This window comes from Lepisosteus platostomus, chromosome 4, assembly GCF_059453375.1.
Source record: "Lepisosteus platostomus isolate fLepPlt1 chromosome 4, fLepPlt1.hap1, whole genome shotgun sequence".
Lineage (NCBI taxonomy): Eukaryota > Metazoa > Chordata > Actinopteri > Semionotiformes > Lepisosteidae > Lepisosteus > Lepisosteus platostomus.
In genome coordinates this window covers 6,593,695-6,618,710 of record NC_142614.1, presented here as the reverse complement: position 1 = coordinate 6,618,710, position 25,016 = coordinate 6,593,695, and the positions used below count along the sequence as shown (strand labels likewise).

The 25,016-nt window shown below is 47.0% G+C and overlaps 1 protein-coding gene across 3 annotated transcripts; it reads left to right on the top strand.

Annotated features, from left to right (window-relative positions):
• The first annotated feature begins 1,155 nt into the window (after positions 1-1,155).
• On the top strand, positions 1,156-23,375 carry LOC148672276 (homeobox protein otx5). 3 transcript variants are annotated; one of them, XM_088627887.1, is made up of 4 exons: positions 1,156-1,504; positions 11,728-12,054; positions 17,816-17,967; positions 21,090-23,375. In XM_088627887.1, the coding sequence occupies exons 2-4, from the start codon at positions 11,958-11,960 to the stop codon at positions 21,720-21,722; spliced, it is 882 nt and encodes a 293-aa protein (XP_088484013.1). In that variant the 5' UTR covers positions 1,156-1,504; positions 11,728-11,957; the 3' UTR covers positions 21,723-23,375. The 3 variants fall into 3 exon arrangements, with proteins under 3 accessions (XP_088484013.1, XP_088484016.1, XP_088484015.1); XM_088627890.1 differs by lacking the exon at positions 1,156-1,504 and adding an exon at positions 5,701-5,968; XM_088627889.1 differs by lacking the exon at positions 1,156-1,504 and adding an exon at positions 11,319-11,571.
• The last annotated feature ends 1,641 nt before the right edge of the window (positions 23,376-25,016 follow it).

Sequence of the window (25,016 nt, the reverse complement as noted above, 5' to 3'; positions counted from 1 at the left end):
GACACGCACTGAGAGAGAGAGAGAGAGAGAGGGAGGAAGAAGAGTGAGAGAAAACAAGGTGAAAGAGGTAAAGGTACATGCTTAACTCCAATGCTGCTGTTAAAGACCAAGATTAATAATAATACACACTGCACACTGATGATAGAAGATGGGAGACAGACATTGGTGAAGCAACACAACGTTTTGGTTTTACCAATGACAGCTCCTTCTATCTGCAGTCAGAAACCAGAGAAACCTATACAGACACCCACACTGTAAGCACACCAGTTTATTTTGGAGTCACGGTCCCAGCAGCGCAGCAGTGACTATTAAAGTAGTGGGTGTTTAAGCAGAGCCACAGACGCACCAGCACAGAATCTGGACGAGGGAGCCTCCTGGACAGAACAGAGCTCGGCTGAGGAGGTCCCACACATACTGTCCAAACTCAAATGCTGCATCACGTAGACAGCGAGATGTGGCGGCACCATCATCTTGTTTACAAGGTCTGACCTCTCTGCCCATGTACAGCCCACTCATTTAGAGAATCCTGCTGGACTTGGACTGAAGATCCACACCTCGCAAGGACCACAAGAACTGACTGTCCAGCGGTCCCCCACTCACCAAACACTAAGTGTGCCAACACTGCCACGGCCCGGGCAGGGCGTTAGACACTGCCTGCTTCGGCCCTCCTCAACTGATCCCTGAAACAGTGCCCCAGTTAACCTGCCTCCCAGGACTCTCCCGGATACAGATCCCGTGCCAGGAGCAGGCTGCAGTCCAGCAGTGCAGGGTTACTGATCTCATCCACACGGTGAGCCTGGCATCAGGCACCGGCTGGCACCGCGCTGTTCTGACCCCATTGGACTCTCACCAGGGCTGGAAGTCCAGAACAAACAGGAGATCTGTCCAAACTAGAGCTGCTGTTCATTGTCTTTCGTCAGTCCCCTAGTGGACCCTGACTCAGCTCTAACACACGCAAGTCACACACTCTCACGCCAATGAGCACTCCCACTGAGTGTGTATCCCTAACAGACACACACCCTGACCGACAAGCACTTACGTGCATGAAAAACACACAAAGACTCTCACAAGCGTGCACACACACACACACACATGACATCACTGGCCTGCAGTTTAAATCCCCCCTCTGCCCCCCTCCCTCTCCCTCTCTCCCCCGCACTCCTTCACTCTGTCTTCACTTTTTCCTTCTCTTCGTTTTGTGGGGTTGCAACTCAGCGCATCACACGGGCACAGTGCGGGAATCCTGCTGCGCCGTCCCTCCGTCAGTCTGTCCATCTGCCCCATCTGTCAGACGCCATCAATCCACTGATCCCCTAGTTTTCCCTGCTGGCCTGACCATCCCAGGGCAGGGCTGCCCTCCGGCTCCTGCGTCCGTTTTTCCGGCAGTGCATCCCGTCTGTCAGCGCCCGGCGTCCCCTGTCCACCTGCTCCTTGCTCTCTCTCCAGTCTGCCCCCTTCAGCGGCTCTGACCGGGAAATCTCTCTTTTCCTCACTTTATCCCGAGGTAAGATCCTTACTTTTCAGATAAAGCATATTATGATAAATCGGCTGAACCGTGCGCGTGTGTGTGCGCGCGCGTGCGCGTGTGTGTGTGTGTGTGTGTGTCGGTCTTAGAGCGCGGATGTGTTTAAGCAGAGCGGCCGTGTGGGTGGGAGCATCACCATGTCCCTCACGAAAGTCAACCTTGGCAAACGCGGCGCAGGAATTTTTGAGCTTGGTTACTTCTGGGATGGATTCCTCTGGGGTCTTACCTTACACTCACAGTGCCTTGTGTTAGATTGGCTCATGAGAGTGCCGTGATAAACAGTTCTAAGGAATATTTTCTTCAAGTTCACTACAGCATGATGCACCCTACAGCGCAGTGCAATAAGCACAGTGAGACACTGCTGAGGTACACTTCACAGAATGGAAGGCAGTGAGTTATCTCTGTGGCTGTTTCCCATGAACCCCCTTGACTCTGCCTCACTGAAGCTCCAGGCATGGGGACAGCAGGACCCCTGCCAGCTCTCTGCGGGGTCCAGCATGAGATGTCCCTCATTTCGGGCACTGACGCTGCCCGGGTTTCCGCCTGTGGCCTGACGTTCTCCCGCTTGACTAGAAGGTACTCCCACACGACTAAGAACCGGGCACCGCCGAGGTCTTGATGGCCCAGCTGTTGCGCTGACAGAATAATAGCACCAGTTTTTCAAAACGTTCCGAGGGCGTCGCGTGCGGTCCTTTCTTACGGCTTCTGCTCCCCCTCCCCACACACAGACTCTAATGACTGTTTAGTACCGAGTTTAATGATGTATTAGCCCTGAGGGTGCCACACCCGCGCGCGATATGGCGAGGGTGAGACATGCCCATCGTTCGGCATGCCTGAGCTCCGCTGCGCCCGACGGGAGAGCCGGCGCCCGGCGTCCTGCGCTGACGTCAGGCACGTCGATCACTCTGAGCACCCGTTTTGGATTCCTGGACGCAGTCAGCACTGCAGCGTGACCCAGGCTCAGACTCAGGACGGTAGATTAACAAGTGACAGTCGTGAACAACAGCTGTATGTCTTCCATTGGACCGGGCAGTCGGGCCATGGGAGGGTGTTCTCCACACGCAGCGGTTCTTCAGGCCAGCGGCCTGCAGAGAGCAGAGCCCTCCAGAATGTGTTGTGGGCGACATCGCTGGACATTCCTGTCTGTACCGATCTGTTACACAGCCAAAGCACTCTGCCCGTCCCGTTTCCCTGCCTTCGATAATTCACCGCGCTGTTCTGTACAAGTCATATATTTAAGGTGAAATATGTGCATTCAACGGGTGGCCTGCCAAATGTATACACAATATACATGTCGACTCATGTCAAGAGCCCTGTCAGCCGCAGCATTTAGCATCTGATTTCTTCACTAAGAGATCCAATCAAAGACTGGAATATACCTATGAGTGATATATACCAACATTCAGGGGTGTGGATTTCCACTGTGGGGACATCACTGTCATTGCCCGCATGGGGCTGTTTTCTTGTTAACTGGCTAATTAGCAAAAACACCACACCTGCTACTTTGTGGCAGGTTTCCATCAGGTAGACGTGAGAAGCCTTCAGAAAGAGCAACACTGCCTTCGTATTCCAGGTTTGGAATTTGAGACTGAAAAGCAGATTGGTGTCCTTCCAGTAGGGGGCAGTGTGAGCGGCCGTTTTGGTTCTGGGGCCACAGACACTGTATTCCATTAGACACAATGGAATTCAGGACTCTACCTGAATATATGCTGTCATATTTGGCCATATGAAGACTATCTAAATCTCACAGGTGTTTTCCCTCCTCTTTCACAAACAATAAGCACATTTGAACTGTCAGCTAAAGTTCAATGTGGAATTAGTGATGAGTTTTGAAAGGATGGCTTGGGAGTTGGATTAGGATCTGTTTCCACCTTTGGCCAATTGTATTATTGTAGATCCAGGAGAGCCTCTGCTTTAAATCCATTTTCAGAAGGTCAGCAGTCCTACAGCGCAAACTTTCCTGCCATCTCCTTGACCAAGGGGCAATTCTTTAATTGGGCACCAGCTGTACCTGCAGAGAATGGGGAACTCGAAACAGTCTTCCAATAGTTTAAAAGCATGATAGATTACTTTAACGAAATGTTGTAATGGATGACATTTTTGTACTTACGTTTCAGGACTTTTGTAATGAAGCACCACAACTAACGCATAGCAGTTAGTTATGAGCTCCCCAAGAAACACACTTCTTTATTTACAACATTATATGTTCTCAATTATTATGATTAGGTGTCACTGGTTATAATAATACTCAGAGTATGGAAAGTAATATGATAACATACGAACCCAAAAAAAGTTTCAGCAGACTACAGCGTTTTAGGACATGTCTTGGTCACACCATGAGAAGTCTTAGCATTTCTGTCAGGTAACGTGTAATGGAAACTAATTAACAGTCCCTTCCTTCTCAGCACAGTCACTCCCTCCCAGAAGAGCACTGCTAGAAATGCCACAGGCTGCCTGGGCCCCAGGAAAAAGTCAAATCTATTTTAATTCTCAAAACTCATAAAAGCCATAGCACAGCAGTCCTGAGTCTTGTGATTTCTCCTTCTTTGCTTGTCAAAAGGCTCATTCGGCTTCTCCGAGAAGCCAAATTAATGAGGAGTCATTTTTTTAAAGGGGCACGCTCACATTGAGAAGGGTCAGAGAGAGGTGTGGGGCTTTGACGAAACACTTCATTCACAAAACCGGACACAAGCAGTAGATGACCAGTCCACCGATCCCTGGACAGAGTACTTAACTTAAGAAGTATGACCAAGTTAAATCGACCACAACCGGACACAGCACAAGTGCAGCAGAGGGGATAAAAGTGAGGCTGCAGACGTTTGCATTTCACAGTTTAATAAAAACATGCCCACACAGACAGCACCACGCTCACATCAGACATCTCAGCTGTGAGTGAGGCTGTATGAAGACTTGTATTGTATTGTGATGCAATACCAAATAAAACTCCCTATACCAGGGCTTGTTTCATTCGAACCTCTTTCTGCTTTTGCCACCCATCACCTTTTCGCACCCCAAGGTGATGCAAGCAAGGCAGTCAACTGTCTTCCTCTGCTTGACATGGGAGAGAGGGACAATGAGTAAAAGGCACAGAGAGGCCGAGACAAACAGGCAAGAACAGAAAGACAAACACAGATGAAGGACAGACAGACAGAGAGAGATAAACACAGGGAGAGAAGAAGACGAAACGATGGATGAAGACAGAAAGAAATTGTTTCAGGGAAATTCCCCCCCTGTAATTAATATGTACTCTCCAGGCCAGCATTGGAAATGAAACCAGTTTGCAAGTGTCTTTAGCTGGATCAGTCTGGTTGTGTTTGACTGTGGTTTCTTATGGTTTTCACAAGCCATCGCTGCTCTTCACTGTGCCTTGACCTCTCTGGCCCAAGGGTCATTAATGGCCACAGAGAGCATCCACCAGGATACGTCAAGGGTCCCAAGGAGTATGGAAACCACAGGCAATGACAGAGAAAGGAAAGCTAAGCTGCAAGACAGATTCGTTGTGATCACAATTTACGAGGCACAAAACAGGGTGGAGAAGAGAGAGCTCGACAGGGCCATTCCTCATCTTCAGTCAGCCCAGAGTCCACGTCCTGTCTCTCAGGTCCAGTCTGCTGTTACTCCTGGTCAGGCAGGAGACACGGTTTGGACAGCATGTAACTACTGTAGAAGTCTGTGGGTCCAGATTCTGCTGTTGTACCCCTGGGCAGGGTCATTTCATTCAGATTGCTCTAGTAAATGCCCTGATACATGTTATATATTCATAATGACTAGAAATTGCTTTAGATAAAACACTCGTTCTTGTGTATCAAAACAGCCAGATTGACTTTGCTCTTAGGCAGCTGTGCTAAACAGACACTGTGATCATTTTCTAGGACTTCAGGCCGGTCAGAGGGCACACAGCAGACCTCTGCCATTATTGACACCCACAGTGGGACAGGAGACACAGTGAGGAAGAAGAACACGCTGAAAGGGTGTTTGTATGTGTGTCTCAGAGGGAGAGGGAATGTGTGTGTCTGTTTGTGCGGGTCATGTTCAGTAAGCTTCTTATCTGGTCAGCCTGTCCTTAATTCAGGGGAGCTGCTGGGCCCTAGTGCCTTGGGGCTCAGACACATACAGACACTTGCTTGTTCATTTTACCATACAAACTGCGTCGTGTCCGATTTACCACTGTAGGTTTCGACACAGTGTTTGTGGTGTGCAGGGAGACCGCGTGAGTGTAGATGTGATTGTGTGTCATGTATGGAGATGTCAGTCTGACAGGTTGTGTGTGTGTGTGTAACTGTATTTCTACCAACATGGGGACAAAAGCTGAGTAAAATGTCTCCACAGCCGCAGGAACCCCTGTTACACGGACATTGTTGTCCGCACGATGGAAATCCCTTTAGAAAACAAACAAACTGCGTCTTCTCTTAAAGCTGGAGGTGTCCGAGCTGTTTCTTTCAGGTCTGTTTGAGTGGAGTCCGGAATGGGAAGTGCAGATTGAAACGGAGTCAATGGGAGGACCGCGGACACACATCGGGGGGTGAAAAGTAAAATACCGCGTACAGTCGATTAGGAGGAAATCACTCTTCTGTTATTCCGCCGCTCGTGTGGGCCCTAGTTGCCGGTGGAGGCAGCTCCCCGTGGGGGCCGAGAGCGCAGCGGAATGAACTGTCTGACCGGACGTGCACCTGGGGGTGCGCCGCAGACCTGTCCAGAGCTTTTCTTACAGTCGAACCAGCGTTACTGTGAAAATTCGCATTGAAAAGAAAAAAAAAACCCAGACAAACGCAATTTTTAGCTTTTTGCTCTAGCGGAGAGAAGAGCATCTGTTTAAGCAAGTCTCGCCTTCCGGTGCTCGTCTGCCGGCAGGTACCGCTGCGGGCCCCGTCTCGCAAGCTGACGAATGAGCCAGACGAAAGCGAGCCGAAAACAACTTGGAAAAAACTCTACTTCCAAGCCGTTTAGATTCAGGGGATCTAAGATTTGCACACTTTTCTCTCCGCGATTTATTTGACGTTACTTTATCATTTATTTTAATCGGCCTCGTTTTCCAAACCCTCTCCCACCCGCTGGCTCGGCCTTTCGGCAGCTCGGAGGCGCAGGTGCCCGGCCCGCCCTGCAGAAGGCTGGGTGTCTCAACTAGGTCGTTTCGACGGTTTATTCGGTCGTGTCGGGGAGCTGCGATAAGCAATATCAATGCCATAAGACGGGTGGTCACTGGGGTCCTTCGGTCTCTGTTCTGCGGCTCAGTCTGTGAATCCTGTCCAGAACAAGGTCTGCGGACTTCTCCGCTTCAAGGAGCGTCACTGTTACCTGTCAGAGCAAGTCCCGCTTGTTATTATTATTATTATTATTGATGATAATAATAATAATAATAATAATAATAATAATAATAATAATAATAATTCTCAAGCGAAAATCCCGATCGACAAGAGAGAAGACCTTCAGGGCCGTGTAATGTCTGTGCCCCTGCATTCCCGTCACAACCCTGGGGACTCTCTGTCCCCGCAGACGTACCACTCTCGTCCGGGACATTTGTCCAACAGTGAAAATGGGTTTTTGTACAAATTCAACGGCGTCGTTCTTTTAAATTCACGAGTGTTCGCACTGTTGTGTGAAATCTTTCGTACGGAAGACTCAATAACAATAGGAATGGGAGTCGATGGGAGGTCCTCAGAAATTTAGAAAAGCGTTTTCGTGTTCAGTTAATCCTTCGAATCACGGCGTCGAAAGGAGCGCAGTTGGTCTTGCGACGGGGTTCAAAACAAACAAGAGCTCGTTAAAGGAAAACAACAACAACAACAACGCGCTATTTTGTTGATTTCACTGACAATTTGATGTATTTTCAACGTGTGTGTGTGTGTCGGGAAAAGACGCGTTTTTAAATCGCAGACGAATAACACGGTTTGAAACTCGGACCTGGTTGCACGAGGGCGCGCACCGTCGCCGCCGCCCTCCCGCGCCCGCTAGCTCGCGCGCGCCCTCGCGCCAGGTACAGGTGCGGGTCTGCCGCTCTGAACATCTCCGGCCGGCAAGCAGACCCGCTGTAAAACCCCTCGGTTTGGCCTGCACGCCGGTGTGTGGGGATTTTGACTTTTAAGAAATCCTATTCTATTTACGAGCGCATCGAATTGTCTTTACAGACCTGCGTGAAGTTGCTCTAAGCCAGTCAGACAGCAGGACCGCGACGGACATTGCAGTATTGTCTAAATCATTACAGTCCTGTGGTCTACAGGGGAAATTGCTGATACTAAAATAGCTGGCTAGCCTGCGTGCTGTAAGAAATGGTTACCTCTTTGTTAAAAGTCCGACTACATCCAGTACTACAACTAACACCGACAGCAGCTCGGGAGCAGGGGCTCAGGTCCCCATTCTGTCTGCACACAGCGAGCGGGCTCAAACACACGACCCTGCGTTACTAACGTGTTGCGGGAGAAAAGGAAAACAGTTTTTGACGTCTGTATTGATTCTCAATTAAAAGCAAGAACTTGTGCAAAGGCGGGTGGGCTGTTAGACTCGGTGCTGGTTCGGGTATTTAGTAGTTAACCGATCCAGCCTCTGCTCGAAAGGAGCCCGTGTTTCACACTCCCACAGCCCCGGGACAAGAGATTCGATTCTTCCGATTCTGTCGAAGTGGGACTCGAGATGGGTTTCCCTGTCCAAGGACATTACTAGTGTCTCGGTTCGATTATAATTTTTCCATTTTTTTTATTTGTAATTTTTCCGATAGTTAACACAAAAAAAAACTCAAGGAAAATTCTGTCCTTCTCGCTGTTGTGCTACGTACAGTACATAAGTGTTGTTTTTTCAACACACGACAAAAAAAAAAACGTCGTCTATTTAAATACGAAATTCAATACTAAATTGTGTTCCTGTCTGACCCGTGTGTTTCCTGAAATAGATAAAAAATACATTTATGACTGTATAATGTACAGTTGTGTTTCATTCAAGGTTTTATAAAACTCCTTCCGCTTACATTTTATTTTGGATTTTGCTGTGCTGTACATGTTATTTTTTAAACGAAAATATAATAATAATAATAATAATAATAATAATAATTATTATTATTATTATTATTATTATTATTATTATTATTATTATTAATGTATTCCAATTATTTTCAGTGTGGCCACAGTAACCTATAGCAATCTTTATCATGAAAGGAAAATGAAATACAGGTTACAGTTTGAAGTAGCTGTCGTTCTTAGGTATTTTAGGACATTTCCAAAACAAAATCCAAAAGCTTTGTGATATCGTTAGCGACTTTCATTGCGGTTCAGATTATTCTACAGATTCTCTCTGTCTTCTGCTTCCTTCTCCAGTTTTGAGACCTGAATTACCGCCTTTCACTTGTTTGTCGTCCCTAAAGTTCCCACTGACTTCAGTAGGTGTAATCATTTCTCGCGTCTCAATTATCCGCACACGAGCACGTAGAAAAGCTCACGTTCTGCGCTTTAAACGAAAATTAAAAATTTTCCCTACAAAGTGTGAAGGTCCATTTTACAGAAACCACTTTAGTCGTTGACCCATTTGATAATTTGATTTAAAAAAAAACAGCTGATTCTTTAACCTGAAAAAATCAACCAAGGACTCCACCTGCAAAAGTCGGTTTTGTTCCACACCCACAAATTAATGAGAGCCCGACCCCCGATCCCCAACCGCCCCGCGCACATATTCCCTGAGAGGGGTACCTGCGATAGTCAACACTGTCACTGCAATACGCCAGGTGTTAACGAGGACAGAAATAACCTCAAATTATATTCTGGAGTTAGACCGGGGAATATCTGCATTTAGAAAAATTACAAACCAACTGAAAATAATAACGAAAGTCTTTTTTACAACAACCCCTGTTGTTATTATTATTAATTATTATTATTAGTAGTAGTAGTTAACAACAACAATATGTTTCTGTTTCTGTTTCTGGAACGGACGATTTCGCAGTAATATAAACAGGAACATGACCAGAGCAGAACGTTGTTTTTTTTTAAAACAATAACTTGGGTTTTACAGATCTGACAGTGTAATAATGTCCCGCAGTTCTAGTGGCGCTATTTTCTGCCCGGTGGCGGAGTGACGCCGCGTCCCTGTGCAGCCTCGTGCGCGGCAGGAACCGGATCCACGGAACCGAATTCTCCGTCAGGTTCACACCTGGCAATTCGCACTGAGACCGCGGGGCGCGTGCCTCCGATCCAGGCGTGATTGTGCGATCGGGTGTCCCACCCGAAACACACCGTTATTCCTTAATGATTTACATGCGGGTTTTCTTTAGTCCTAATTATTGTGGTGCCAAGAAAACTAAACGACGACGGCGACGATGATGATTATTATTCTATGTTTGTGACAAGTGGAGAGTCCTGTCGGGCCGCGAAAGGGCTCAGCCGGAGATTTAGAACAGAACAACAGGGGCCTTTGTGGTTTTTAATCCTCCAACAGCGAACTCCCCACCCCCACCCCCCAAAAAATTAATTCCCCTTCTCCCCCCCACCAGCCGCTCTGCCGGGTCAGGCCGCGCACAGCGCCAAGTACACAGCTAGTTCAGAACCAGCTGGAAACTGGGAACGAACCGAGCCCCGAAGTCCAGGACGGCCTCGGTACACTTGGTCACTGTTCGGACTCTGCCTGCCTTTGTTTTACAGAAATCTTTTTACAGAATGCGCACACAGTATTCGTATCAGGGTGCGAACAACTCTGGGAATATTAGTAATAATACTATTTTTGCACATACTGCAAATATATGGGTTGCCCATTTGTGTACGTGTCTGCGACAATATTGTAGTGCCATGCACAGCCCCAGTCAAATAAGGAGGCTAGTCTAATCCACGAAAAACCAGTCCTCCCATGTACGCACTCCCGCGACACTGAGGTGGAACAGTAAGAGGAATTATTATAATTCACGTTACAGTTCACGTTAATAAGATCGTAATACACCACTGTCTACCCCGCTTCACGATACCCGTTACACGTAACATGTCCAAGCAACAGGTGATAGGTGGGATAGGTAGACAAAACGTAGTGACCACGGGATAGACTTCACATGCTCTAAATTAAGCAGCACTGCGGTCAAACGACCCGCTTCACAGCCAGACCATACAGCAGGCCAGTGCGCTGGGGTGTCTAATAGCGTTATTAATAACGAGACAGACGCGTTTCCTGAGAACTACACCACAGTGCGCCACCAGAAACTCTGGTACGCCATTGTAAAGCAGGATCCCTACCTCTCGTGTTTCGGCACAGTTTCGTTTAAAAATCAGCCTCAGAACACGCCATCGCGTTTTTGTTCGTGTGGATCTCGGCTGTCACTGCGTGGGCCTTTTCTCGTGCAACAGGTCCAGCGCATACCTGAACACAGCGCTGGAAATAACGTCACTGCTGGTCATTAACAATACAGCACCCCTATCAGTGACTCGCCCCGACCACACGAAACGATTTTCTCTCTTTAAGATTGTTGGGGGGGAGAACTGTTATACCGAATTTAACGCAAAATTGGTGTTGTGCTCTTATGAACGATATTTACTGTATTTAGAAGACGAGGCGGCGAGGCAAAATTAGGGCATCACGGTTTTCCAGCTCAAGACCTCGCCGGGTCTCAGCTTAACAGGGTGATGCCTCCCGTTACAGGTGCAGAGTCTAGAAGGGTCCTGTGGTCTTGGGGCACTGGAAACACTGGACCACGGGGTCTGAGACAGCCGGGGGCAGCGTGGTCTCATTGGGCCAGAGGGAGTAAGGCAGGTAGCGAGCTGGACGGAGGGTGGGAGCTGAGGCGAGGGCAGTGTCTTGTAAGAACCAGCCCGTGACGGGGAGAGAGGGAGGGGTCAGAGTGTCCCGCTCAGTCACAAGTCGCCTGTAATTAGCCTGCCCCTTTCTTGTGGCGAGCAGTTAACCACGGGCTGCCTCCGAGTCACCGGACACAGCCTAGCTGCCGGGCGCACAGACACTTGCAGAGGGCGGCGCGTCTTAACCGGGTCCGAGAGACAGAGGGATCGGGAGAGAGAGCAGAGAGAGAGAGAGAGAGAGGGCTGCGGAGCACTGGGAGAGAGGACCGCAGGACTGAGAAGGAAGAAGAGGTTCGCTTCACTCCTCTCCATCACTACTTGTCGCACAGTCTTTATCAGGACCACACACACAAAAAAGTTAGCAGTTTGATAGCGGGGCGGCGTTAACTGTGCGTGCGTAAGGACCGCGGCAGCAGTCCGTGACCACCTGCGCTTGGATACCTGCAGGTACCGACAGGTGTCCCGGCGCCGCCAGGAGGGAGACCAGAGAGCGGAGGCCAGATCCCGCACACCGCCGGGTGACCGGTCCCGGGAGTCCCAGCCGGGAAGGAGGGAGCGCACAGCAGTAAAAAAAAAAAACAGAAGAGGAAGACTCCCCCCCGAGCGGAGGAAGAAGACCCGGCCCCTCATCGAGCGAGAGAGAGAGAGCGAGTGCGCTTTAAAGTCCAGCCCTGAGCATGATGTCCTACATAAAGCAACCCCATTACGCCGTGAACGGGTTAACACTGTCCGCGCCGGGCATGGATCTGCTACATTCCGCTGTCGGGTACCCGAGTAAGTCTCATTTTCTCTTTACTATGTTCCTGTATATAAGATGATCTTCAAGCACCCTACACCTGTAAAGCCCAGTGCAGTAACTGCATGCTTGAACTATTTTTAAAACGTGAGAGTCGGTCCTTCTGCGTGCTTTTCTATTAAAATAAAAGTAAACCATTGGATGTAGAATCCACGCATTAGTGGAAACGTACAAGCTGGGGGCATTGGGCGTACGGCAGCAGAGGTCCGAGCCCCAGGTGTCTCACCCCGCAGACCGCTCTCCAGGTGTGGGTGCTCTGGGGTGCGGTGGGTCTGGGGGTTGTCGCGCGGGGGTCCGGACCCCCGACACGCCAGCGAGCCACGGGCCGCGCGGGCACCCCCGGGTGTCCCCGAGGCGCGGAGCGGCAGTCCCGGTTCTGTACGGAAGCGCAACAGGTACCGAGAAGATTCCCACAGACAAAAAAAAACACGGAAACCTCGTCTCGAGTCTCATCGGCACCATCACAGTTATGTTATTATTGCCGTCTTTCGGCTGCGTGTTCTTGTGAACAGTCTTGCGTCCCGCAGGTCAGGGTCCGAGACGTCGGGCTCAGATACCCCTGATGCTGCCCTGAGCGCAAACTCAATACAACACGAGTTTCCCAGTTTTTTCACCAAGTTCAATAATTCCCAGTGAACAGGTATTTAACCAAGGCAGAACACAAGCAGAACACGTTTTCCATGAAGAAAATTAAAAAAAAAAAATCTGAAAAAGTTGCGCCTTTTTACTTTTGTAGGGACTCTAGGAAATGTATTTTTTTTTCTGAAACAACGTGCTTTGAAAAAATAACCCCTACATGTTCTGTCACCTCATGAAGTAACTGATCAATCAAGCCAAGACTGTTCGTGTTTAGCGAAAAAAAAACCTTCTTGTGCAAATCAACGAAGACTCGCTTAACCTAAAAAAAACCGCATTAGGTGCAAATACCTTTTTTTCTGCAGGAATCTTAAATATATATTTTTTCCACCATCGTTAATTTCAGCAGCAATCGCTTTGTGTTCTTGGGCCAGTACCCCGCAGGTGAGGGACTTGATCACCGCGGCCATCCTTGCCCGCTCCCTGATCTGACTCACCCACTCGTGATGTCTGTCCTGAGGCCTTGTCACCCTGCAGCCCTAGAGCGTGCTATTGTCTAGAATTCATTTGGTCTTCATCTTTATCCAAACTTTATACCTGTATTTTGAATGAGTCCGTCTTCATTTTAGTACGAATACGGGCACCAGTTCACTGCAGGCGTCGCGGTTCAAGGGTGGTGCTGTGGCGTCTCCGCCCCAGACTCGAACCCTTAACTCCGCCGGCAGAGAGGCCCCTCAGCTGCTCCGCAGCGCCACCCCGTGGCTCTCAGGGCGGCAGCTGAATTGGACGGGGAAGCGATCGGGGTCGGAGTTGGCACCACCGACCCCCCCCCCCACGCGAAGTTCGCTCGCCGGTCAGGGGGGCAAAAGCGCCGTTTTCCACGGCGGCGTCGCGCGTGTAACACACGCAAGGAAAGCTTAAGCTTTTATTTACGTTTTTATGATAAAGATTAGAATCTAATCCGCTTTTAATTTTTCGGAAATGTCCAGATTGGAAATGCATTTCAGTGACATCGACCAAATAAATACAGTTAGAGCAACGAAAGGCAGCCGGCCTGAACTCCAGAGCGCGATTGAGCAAACACTTTGGTTAACTTCAATAGTCCAGTGTTCTTAAGTCATTTAAAATGAAACCATTTATATTGTTCTAAACATTTTTTAAATAAATATTGTTATGCAGACCGTGCTGGAGGTAATAAAATAATCGGTTTTAGAGCATTTAGCCTCTATCAGCGGTAATAAAACACGACAAAAGAGTTCTCCGACTAGTAACGCAATCAATTCAGCTGTTAATGCAGTACAATAGACCAGAGTGTACTGCAGGATAGACTATAATAAACACCACAGTACAGAGCAGAAATTGCAGACAAGGGAGATGTATTTTAATTGCAGGTGTATCTGTAGGAATGTGTTGTAGAAATCTGCAGAAATATATGTAGTAGAACATATTTAATAGTAGTCAACACAAAGCAGGCCATGCGGCTATGAAATCAGCACTCAAAAGGGGAGTTATCGTTTTTAAAAGGAGACTTTCACGAGCGTTATTCTCCGCACAGTGACGTCAGAGGCGCAATACAGGAAGTAGTCAGGGGTGTTAAACGCTAATCGTCGTTGGACAGGGGGGAAGTTCCTAAACGTAGACAGAAGCAGTACTTTTATACAGTTGTTGAAAGTAGGCCACATCAGTGTGTGTGCTTGTCTTCATGAATATAAAATGGTACTGTTCTGTAAAGCACAGGAAGGTTTGAGATAAGTGGTTTCTTTTGAAAATGAATCAGTTAACATGATTTATAAATGTGTGTTTGATAACAAAGCAAAGCATAACATTACTTTAGATGCACGATTGGTCTTACAGTTAAGGGCATCACAGTGACTGGGCAGGTAGTACTTCTTGCTTCTTAACTCATGATAGTAAGCAATTTGTAAACATGGGTCGTTTAATAGTGATGCTACAATCTGTCCTTACAGTAGTATTTTAAATAATCACAGCAGGTTTATTCCTTTGTGGCTCTGCTATATATTTTGAACTCAGAGTGACTCAAGAAGCTGATCACTGTTAATAATTCTGTGGTTTCTGTGATTGTTAATTCGATTGTTAAATCATGTTCAGTGTGCAGAACACCTGACAACACCTGGGAATCTGTGAAGAGCCAATTTAGCACAAATACTAGAAAACACTTTTTATACAGTGAATTATTAGCCTCTGGAGCAGATAGCTGAGACACTGTGGTGGCAGAGACACGGGGAAATTTTCAAAACTGAGATAGGAGCTGTGAAGGATTCAGTCCATGGCAGGAGAAAACAGTGAGCTCTGATTGTTCCACCAGCTCAGGAGCTACATCACTTCAAATGCTGATCTGGTCAAACTTGAAGTCATGGTGGTGGGCCAATAGGTAACACTCTTTCATCTGCTTTAAAAATGAAAACCAGTCCCCTAGGATGGGATCTGAATTCTGGTCCTTCGGGTAAGGTGTTTAAACGGAGCCCTTGACTACTTGTGGTCACTGATGATTGATCTTGATTTTGAATATTATCACACCTAAACACAATTATTGTTGCTTTACTTAACATGCTTAATTGATCAGAAGGGTGTTGGTATAAGTCTTTATAAATTTATAATTTATGGATGAACAAGAAAACGTACCAGAAAACCTATTCGCTTTCCAGATCCCAACTATAAAGTCCTTGGGACCTCTTTTGATCCCTAGTGACCTCCTAGTGACCAAACCCAGAGCAAAGAGGAACATAAGATCAACAGGGTAGATCAACCCCAGAAACCCCCAATTTACAGGAGGAGCCAGTCCGGAATCATCAGTTTTCTCCTGCTGGGAGGACAAGCCAGTTCTCAACTCCAAAGCTCAAACGTAAATGGACTGACTGGTATGTTTTTGCATTCACTGGGGATGCTAGGCCCAGAGGTAGACAACAGACAAACCTATTGGACAGTGACTCCTTGCCTTTTGCCAGTCTATGTAAAAACCATCTTCTGCTCCACACTGCATTTAACATCACCCACACTCCCTGCATTCTGAGTAAATGGATACCAGCTGGGATTATTAGCTTCAGTGTTAAACATTGTGGGTTTTAAAATAATACTTAGAGGAAGAGTGCAACAAAACCATGGAGTGGGCGAGAAATGCCAGGGCCGGAGTTTGGAAGGCCTGCCTCAGATCTAAGGAGACCTTCAACACCTGTGCAACAGTTCCCACAGGACTCAAAGGTTTATCTATCTCCAGCTCATAGAGAATGCACTGTAAGTTTCAGTATTGAGCTGGTGCAGTGAAGACAGTAATTAGTCAAATTGGGTGATTAACCACAAACATGATCCAGACACAATGCTGCTGCCATCACCAGGACATTGAAGAATAATATTGCCTTTAAACTGAGCACTGAGCTTAATTAACATGTCAGTGAAGCATCACACAAATTTGCTAAAGTGGTGTTGTTACCTTATTACCATTGTCATGACCGTCATTTTCTGAAATACAAAAGAAGCCAACACAGAAGAAATACACTATTATTAAAACTATTATTTTTTACCTTTATACAGTATCTAAAGACATGCTATACCATTAATGCCTGCTATTTGCTGTAATTTAATTTTCTACAGCAGCCCTGAATTACAACATATCTTTTTTTAAGTGATATTCTACTGCCCTAATTGACACTGTCTGAAAGTAGGCCTCTTGGACACCTCCAATGCCACATACAGTATAGAAAGTTTTATAGTAATAATAAAGCCCTATCCCTCCCTCAGTATACTGTATGCCCTTGGAGTAATTAACTACCATTTTACCATTGGAAAACTGTCCTTTTTAGCCCTAGTGTTGAGTCATAGCATTATTCTCTCTATATCATGCGTTAGTGCACAGGTGCAGGGAATTCTCCTGACATCACACAGATTCTGATGCCAATATATTAAAGCACAAAAGACTAGATCCATCACCAGTGTGTGCTCAGGTTCTGTTTTCGCTGTTCTTGCAGATAGTGTCCTCTAGGCAGACTTTGTCAGTATTCTTTCAAGATGGACACACCTGTTTTCAGCTTCTCTTGTAGTTTTCTCTGTTCAGAAGCAAGGTTCGGTTCTTTCAGCCTCTCTGTGCAGGACATTCCTTTAAGGTCATTGCCCTTCTTTGAACTAACTCATTTAGAACAGATTCATTTATGCAGTGATTTGATTTAACGTGAGGATGTGAAGAAGCACAGCACTCCTCAGTCAGGGGTGTAAGATCTAAAGGATCACAGGAGCCAGCAGTATTGCAGTGTAATCCAGTGTTACACACTGTAACTGCCATGCCACCTCTCAAAGCTATCTGCTGCAATCAAAAACTTGCTTTCTTTTCCATCTTGATAATGCTGTGGGGAAGTCCACCAACTATCCTAGAACAGAAAAACAAACCTTTTTATCCATATGTATGTTACCCCTTAGTATATGTGACCCTGAAAAACTTGGTCTTGAGGAAAAATCTAAATTCAGGCCATAATCTCCAAAGTTTTACTCAATATTTTTGGGAATAACCTGGGCTGTCTTGGAAAATTGCAAATTTGACATTTCTCTCCAGAACCTTAAAGAATAGCCTTGCACACCAGTTAGATGACATCACAGACTCTTACCCCCCAGCCCTCTAAAGGCAACTGGGAGGAGAGAGAAGTGGGAGGGGCTTTCATTTGTAGGCGTTAGAGGGCTGGTGGGAAGGGTGGGATCAATAATGTCACCTAGCTGGTGTTGCTGATGAGGGAAAGTTCATCTTAAAATTACGGATGAGCTGGACTGTCTTTACAGTATCTAGAGATCTGATGGTGTGTTTCTTCGAAGGAGCTGTGCTTATACTGTTACAGCACTCTAAATATTGATAATTACAGTAAACCTGAAGGTAAGAATGAGACAAACTTGAGCGCCTTCAGAGTATTCTTAGAATAGTATTCTGATGCTATTTTAAAATTTCCAGGTAAAACTGAAATGTGCAAATATCATACACCCGCCAGTGATTGTGATCATGATGATAATGTACATTTTTTATTTTGGAATATATGAGAAAAATGAAAACATACTCTTGGAGATGGATTGCGCACGCAGGCCATCCTGGTGTTCAGGTGTACTCTGTGCTGTTGTGCCGGCGGTCGGTGACAGTGATCCATGTGTCCGTGTGTGTGGTTGCCACAGCGACGCCGCGGAAGCAGCGCCGGGAGCGGACCACGTTCACCCGTGCTCAGCTGGACATCCTGGAGGCGCTGTTCGCCAAGACGCGCTACCCCGACATCTTCATGAGGGAGGAGGTGGCCCTGAAGATCAACCTGCCAGAGTCTCGAGTACAGGTCAGGCACTCTCTCCAATACAGCATTTACCTCACTGTATCTCACTTTACCTCACTGTATCTCACTTTACCTCACTGTATCTCACTTTACCTCACTGTCCCTCCATTTACCTCACTGTATCTCACTTTACCTCACTGTCCCTCCATTTACCTCACTGTATCTCACTTTACCTCACTGTCCCTCCATTTACCTCACTGTATCTCACTTTACCTCACTGTATCTCACTTTACCTCACTGTATCTCACTTTACCTCACTGTCCCTCCATTTACCTCACTGTATCTCACTTTACCTCACTGTCCCTCCATTTACCTCACTGTATCTCACTTTAACTCACTGTCCCTCCATTTACCTCACTGTATCTCACTTTACCTCACTGTCCCTCCATTTACCTCACTGTATCTCACTTTACCTCACTGCCCCTCCATTTACCTCACTGTATCTCACTTTACCTCACTGCCCCTCCATTTACCTCACTGTATCTCACTTTACCTCACTGTCCCTCCATTTACCTCACTGTATCTCACTTTACCTCACTGTCCCTCCATTTACCTCACTGTATCTCACTTTACCTCACTGCCCCTCCATTTACCTCACTGTATCTCACTTTACCTCACTGCCCCTCCATTTACCTCACTGTATCTCACTTTACCTCACTGTCCCTCCATTTACCTCACTGTATCTCACTTTACCTCACTGTCCCTCCATTTACCTCACTGTATCTCACTTTACCTCACTGTATCTCACTTTACCTCACTGTATCTCACTTTACCTCACTGTATCTCACTTTACCTCACTGTCCCTCCATTTACCTCACTGTATCTCACTTTACCTCACTGTCCCTCCATTTACCTCACTGTATTTCACTTTACCTCACTGCCCCTCCATTTACCTCACTGCCCCTCCATTTACCTCACTGTCTCTCACTTTACCTCACTGTCTCTCACTTTACCTCACTGCCCCTCCATTTACCTCACTGTCTCTCACTTTACCTCACTGTCCCTCCATTTACCTCACTCCCCTTCCATTTACCTCACTGCCCCTCCATTTACCTCACTGTATCTCACTTTACCTCACTGCCCCTCCATTTACCTCACTGCCCTTCCATTTACCTCACTCTCCCTCCATCTACCTCACTGTATTTCAATGTTTACCTCACTGTAAAGGAGAATACCTCCCCATACAGCAGTGCATCTCTCTGTGCCTTGACTGTGCCCCACCTGAAGCTGGAGGCAGTGTTAAGTTGAGGGCTGGGTCAGGGGTAGGTGCAGGTGAGGCATGACGTGGTGTCTATGTGTGGGACCGGGGGAGATGGACTGATGGAGTAGGATACTGTGCCTCCCCAGGGGGCAGGGGTCCTCCTGGGAGCGGTGTGCTGGAGAGCAGGGAGAAGGACAGGTCCCAGGCTAGCTTGGCCCAAATGTGGGTCACCATCAGAGCAGGGATTACCGCAGACGGGGGAGATTACAGGAGCTCATACACAACCGCAGACAACACCATCTACCATCATGTCTGCAGAGCAACAGGAAGACACTTAGTGGAGCTCATCAAACTTCTCATCAAAACTCATCAGCATCAGACCCGTAGACACTGTAAAGACACTCAGTCTGATCCTCTGTATCTTCACATTAACACACCTTCACCAGATCTGTAGAACCTGTAAAGACACTCAGTCTGATCCTCTGTAGCTTCACATTAACACACCTTCACCAGATCTGTAGAACCTGTAAAGACACTCAGTCTGATCCTCTGTACCTTCCCATTAACACGCCTTCACCAGATCTGTAGACACTGTAAAGACACTCAGTCTGATCCTCTGTAGCTTCACATTAACACACCTTCACCAGATCTGTAGAACCTGTAAAGACACTCAGTCTGATCCTCTGTAGCTTCACATTAACACACCTTCACCAGATCCATAGAACCTGTAAAGACACTCAGTCTGATCCTCTGTAGCTTCACATTAACACACCTTCACCAGATCCATAGAACCTGTAAAGACACTCAGTCTGATCATCTGTAGCTTCACATTAACACACCTTCACCAGATCTGTAGAACCTGTAAAGACACTCAGTCTGATCCTCTGTAGCTTCACATTAACACACCTTCACCAGATCTGTAGAACCTGTAAAGACACTCAGTCTGATCCTCTGTAGCTTCACATTAACACACCTTCACCAGATCTGTAGAACCTGCAAAGACACTCAGTCTGATCCTCTGTAGCTTCACATTAACACACCTTCACCAGATCTGTAGAACCTGTAAAGACACTCAGTCTGATCCTCTGTAGCTTCACATTAACACACCTTCACCAGATCTGTAGAACCTGTAGACACTCAGTCTGATCCTCTGTAGCTTCACATTAACACACCTTCACCAGATCCGTAGAACCTGTAAAGACACTCAGTCTGATCCTCTGTAGCTTCCCATTAACACACCTTCACCAGATCTGTAGAACCTGTAAAGACACTCAGTCTGATCCTCTGTAGCTTCACATTAACACACCTTCACCAGATCTGTAGAACCTGTAAAGACACTCAGTCTGATCCTCTGTAGCTTCACATTAACACACCTTCACCAGATCTGTAGAACCTGTAAAGACACTCAGTCTGATCCTCTGTATCTTCACATTAACACACCTTCACCAGATCTGTAGAACCTGTAAAGACACTCAGTCTGATCCTCTGTAGCTTCACATTAACACACCTTCACCAGATCTGTAGAACCTGTAAAGACACTCAGTCTGATCCTCTGTATCTTCACATTAACACACCTTCACCAGATCTGTAGAACCTGTAAAGACACTCAGTCTGATCCTCTGTATCTTCACATTAACACACCTTCACCAGATCTGTAGAACCTGTAAAGACACTCAGTCTGATCCTCTGTAGCTTCACATTAACACACCTTCACCAGATCTGTAGAACCTGTAAAGACACTCAGTCTGATCCTCTGTATCTTCACATTAACACACCTTCACCATCAGACCTGCGGGTACTGTAAAGTATAATGTGGCTTCATCGTGTCTCAGGCAGTGCCTGTAGCACTCTCTGTCTCTCTCACTGTGATGCACAGTAGCCTGAAGACTCTCTTCCTGTCCGTCCCTGCCTGTCCGCCTCTCAGGTCTGGTTTAAGAACCGCCGTGCCAAGTGCCGCCAGCAGCAGCAGCAGAGCAGCGGGCAAACAAAGCCCCGCCCTCCGAAGAAGAAGGCGTCGCCGGCACGAGAGCCCAGCGCGGAGCCCAGCGCCAACGGGCAGTACAGCCCCACCCCCCCAACTGCGGGCGCGGCCATCACGCCCAGCTCCAGCGCCAGCGCCACCGTCTCCATCTGGAGCCCGGCTTCCATCTCGCCGCTGCCCGACCCGCTGTCGGCCTCCACCACGCCCTGCATGCAGCGCTCCTCCTCCACCTACCCCATGACCTACACGCAGGCCCCGGCCTACACCCAGAGCTACGCCGGCTCCTCCTCCTACTTCACTGGCCTGGACTGCGGCTCCTACCTGTCGCCCATGCACCCGCAGCTCTCGGCCACCGGGGGCGCCCTCAGCCCCATCGCCGCCCCCTCCATGGGCGCCCACCTGAGCCAGTCGCCAGCCTCGCTGTCCTCGCAGGGCTACGGCGCCGCCTCGCTGGGCTTCGGCTCGGTCGACTGCCTTGACTACAAGGACCAGACCGCCTCCTGGAAACTCAACTTCAACGCGGCGGACTGCCTGGACTACAAGGACCAGAACTCCTGGAAGTTCCAGGTCTTGTAGGGGGCGGAGCGGACAGCGGGGCAGGAGCGGGAGGCGGAGGCGGGGAGGAGAAGCCAAGGGGCGTCGAAGGTTGGCGCCACAAAGCAACGACACAGCGAAACCGATTAGGAAACTCAGAGTCTCGTCACTGTGACGTCCGAGCAAGACGGGACAGTGCAAGAGCAAGATCACACAAATGAACCAGTAACAGAAAAGAAAGAACTAACCGGAACCAATAGGTTTTTTGCTGAAGTTTGAGAATAAAAATACTTATTTATTGACCCACAAAAATGACAGTGTCTGAAATTCAAAATTTCTCAGTGGGTGGGGGGAATTGATTTACTTGTTAGCCAACCAGGGCAATTTGATATTTCAAAGAGTAACCATCTATACACGTGTGTATATATGTATATACAGTATATATGTGCATACACACGGAAAGTGCTACGATGACCTTAAAAATTCTTGTACCGCTAACTAATCAGCACAGAGGGTCATATTTGGGAAGGGAGAATCGTTCCCAAATATATTTTAATATATTTCTTATTTAAGATTTCTCCCAACTGGACTAGGAGGTTGTTAAATGCAATTAGAACAGCAAAAAAAATATATATTTGAAGAGACCACAGTGGGGCTGTGCCTCGGGGGGTAAGAGAACTACTGTACGTCTGAAGGGTTTTTTCCTGTTTGTTTGGTTTGGCTGCTCAGAAAAATGAGAAAGAACAGACTAACAACAGCAAACCGAAGAAATGGCCACACAGGCGGAGACGTGTGCTGTGTCTCAGAGCCGCGCAGATGTAACTGCGATCCTTTACATTCACGTGATTGACATGGTCTCTCCGATTACTGGGAAAGAAGAGAAAGGAAGAGACAGAGCACTGGACGCACTGTCAGGAATTAGACCATGCTGCTTTAGGGACAGCATGGCACACAGACTGACAGCCAAGGGTCAACAACAAGAGCCAAACTCGCTTTTTGCCATGTGTTTGAATGCTGGGCAGCAGGAACTCAGAGGCTACCAAAAGCACACAGGCAGCCTGGCTGCACACCACCACGGCATTGTGGGATAGGCACCTGTGAAGCAAAGCATCTAGGGATATGTGCCCTTTTCCATGGAGAATGCAATGGCTCCTATGGATAGAGAGAGGAGCCTGAAATAAAAGTATTTTCTTTTTAGATATTAACTTATTTATGTTACTTTAAAATGTGAGTCTTTCAGAGTAAACTTGTGGTAATTTGTTTTAAGTTAATATTATTATTACAAACGCAATTATCCTCATTATTATTATTACTATTAACATCATGATTACTGATACTACATTTGTAAATATTTAACATTACTTGAAAATGCAATAACATTTGATCTTAACAGTACTATGTGCAGACAGAAAGTGCAGAACTGAACGCTTTTTTGTTAAAGAAATTTCAACGAGACCGCCATTTTGTTTCTGTTATCTGTTTGTAATATTGTTTTTGATTGCTGTTTTTCAAACTCAGGGGTTAAAGTATTAATTATAGCGACTGTAGGGAAATACTGTGAGCAATTGATTCCACCTCAGTGAGTCCTTCATCTGCTGTACTCTTGTTCTGTCACCGCTTTTACTTTTTTGTTTGTTTTTATCAAAATTAGATTCTCATAGTGACTTAAAAATGATTAAACAAAATGCAGAAGGATATCCTGTGTTGCTGTGATCTGTTCTGGATTGAAAAACTACACTGGTGTCTGATGGACTGTAAAACTTCGCCCCCTGATGGAGGCAGACACGGCCATACTATAGCTGAGCTGACACAGGTTCACCCACCCCACCCCACATAAATCTTAGGAAACTGCTAACATGTGCAGTGGCCTCTGTGAGCTGCAGGAACAGCTTGAATGGGATATAGATATAGGTGGCACATAGTTTTGAATTATTTGCCACCGAATCCAGTCACCATTTTCACACCAAGTGCTCCAGTCCTTCCAGTTCAAGCAATGAGCTCCACCATTGCTGGGGGTAACCCTTTGTTGGACTTTTGTACCATCCAGGATGTTTAAGCCCTCCTGGTACGATGGTGCACTAGTGAATGTGTAAAGGAAGGATGTACAACAGGTTCTCACTTGAAGAAGAGATTTAAACAGGCACAGAACTACAGCAACACTCAATCGCTGTGATGCAGAGTGTTTGGCAACCGTTTCCCCTCAAAATCATAAAAGTGTAAGAAATTCAATGAAGAGTTGATGAATCTGCTAGAGTCCCACTTGACTGTGCTATAGTCTCTGATAGAGTCACACCTGACTGTGCTCTAGACTCTGCTAGAGTCACACCTGACTGTGCTCTAGACTCTTCTAGAACCATACCTGACTGTGCTCTAGACTCTGCTAGTAACACCTGTCTGTGCTCTAGACTCTGCTAGAGTCACACCTGTCTGTGCTCTAGACTCTTCTAGAACCATACCTGACTGTGCTCTAGACTCTGCTAGTCACACCTGTCTGTGCTCTAGACTCTGCTAGAGTCACACCTGTGCTGTAGAGCATTGAATTCACCAGCAAATACACTCACATCTGACTGCACTACAGACATTGATAAATCCATTGTGTTCCCTCCCCCTTCCATGGTCATCACCAATAACACATGTACACACAATGGACACAGAAAAGTTTTAAATGGTAACATAGTCTTGACTGAAGACAGCAATCATGTAATCATGCCACTTCCTGTATATCATTCCAACATTGAATTCACCAGCTGTCATTAGTAAAAGTTCAACCACCGACTCACCTGTGAACCCATCCCATATCAGGGCATCCTATGTAATGTAACTTTGGTGTCTCAGGAAGTAGCTTATTCTTGTGTAGTTGATTGCTGAATCTGTAGGACAATCAAACAATATTGCAAGGTGACAGCAGTGTATTTGGGGAACTACATAAATTGAGCACTAAATATGGTGGGATTCTGGTTCTATCTTGGGGATTGTGCAGGCATTAAAGTGGAGCAGTGGCCTCTGAGTGAAACCCTAAAACCCTATTTGCTTTACTGTGAAAAAATTAAAACCCACTCCACTCTTCTCAAAAGTGACACACTCACAAAGTCACACTTCTGTTCTGACACACTGCATTGTTATACCATCACGCTCACACTCTGGTACTCTGACATACTCGCACAGCACATCTCCATTACATACAGGTACCCGTCACGACAGTGACACATCGTGCGGGTGAACATCTCAGCTTGTCCAGTGTGTTGGTGCAGGGTCTGTGGGTGATCACGCTCGTGGCGGAGGGCACTGGATTGGCTAAGAGATTCTCCACTGTCACCAGTGTGTCCAAACACAGAC

Bases quoted from the DNA above. Each gene is read 5' to 3' on its own strand.
- LOC148672276 (XM_088627887.1), top strand. From the start codon at position 11,958: ATGATGTCCTACATAAAGCAACCCCATTACGCCGTGAACGGGTTAACA. The intron at 12,055-17,815 runs GTAAGTCTCATT...TGGTTGCCACAG, and splicing joins TTCCGCTGTCGGGTACCCGA to CGACGCCGCGGAAGCAGCGC. The intron at 17,968-21,089 runs GTCAGGCACTCT...TCCGCCTCTCAG, and splicing joins TGCCAGAGTCTCGAGTACAG to GTCTGGTTTAAGAACCGCCG.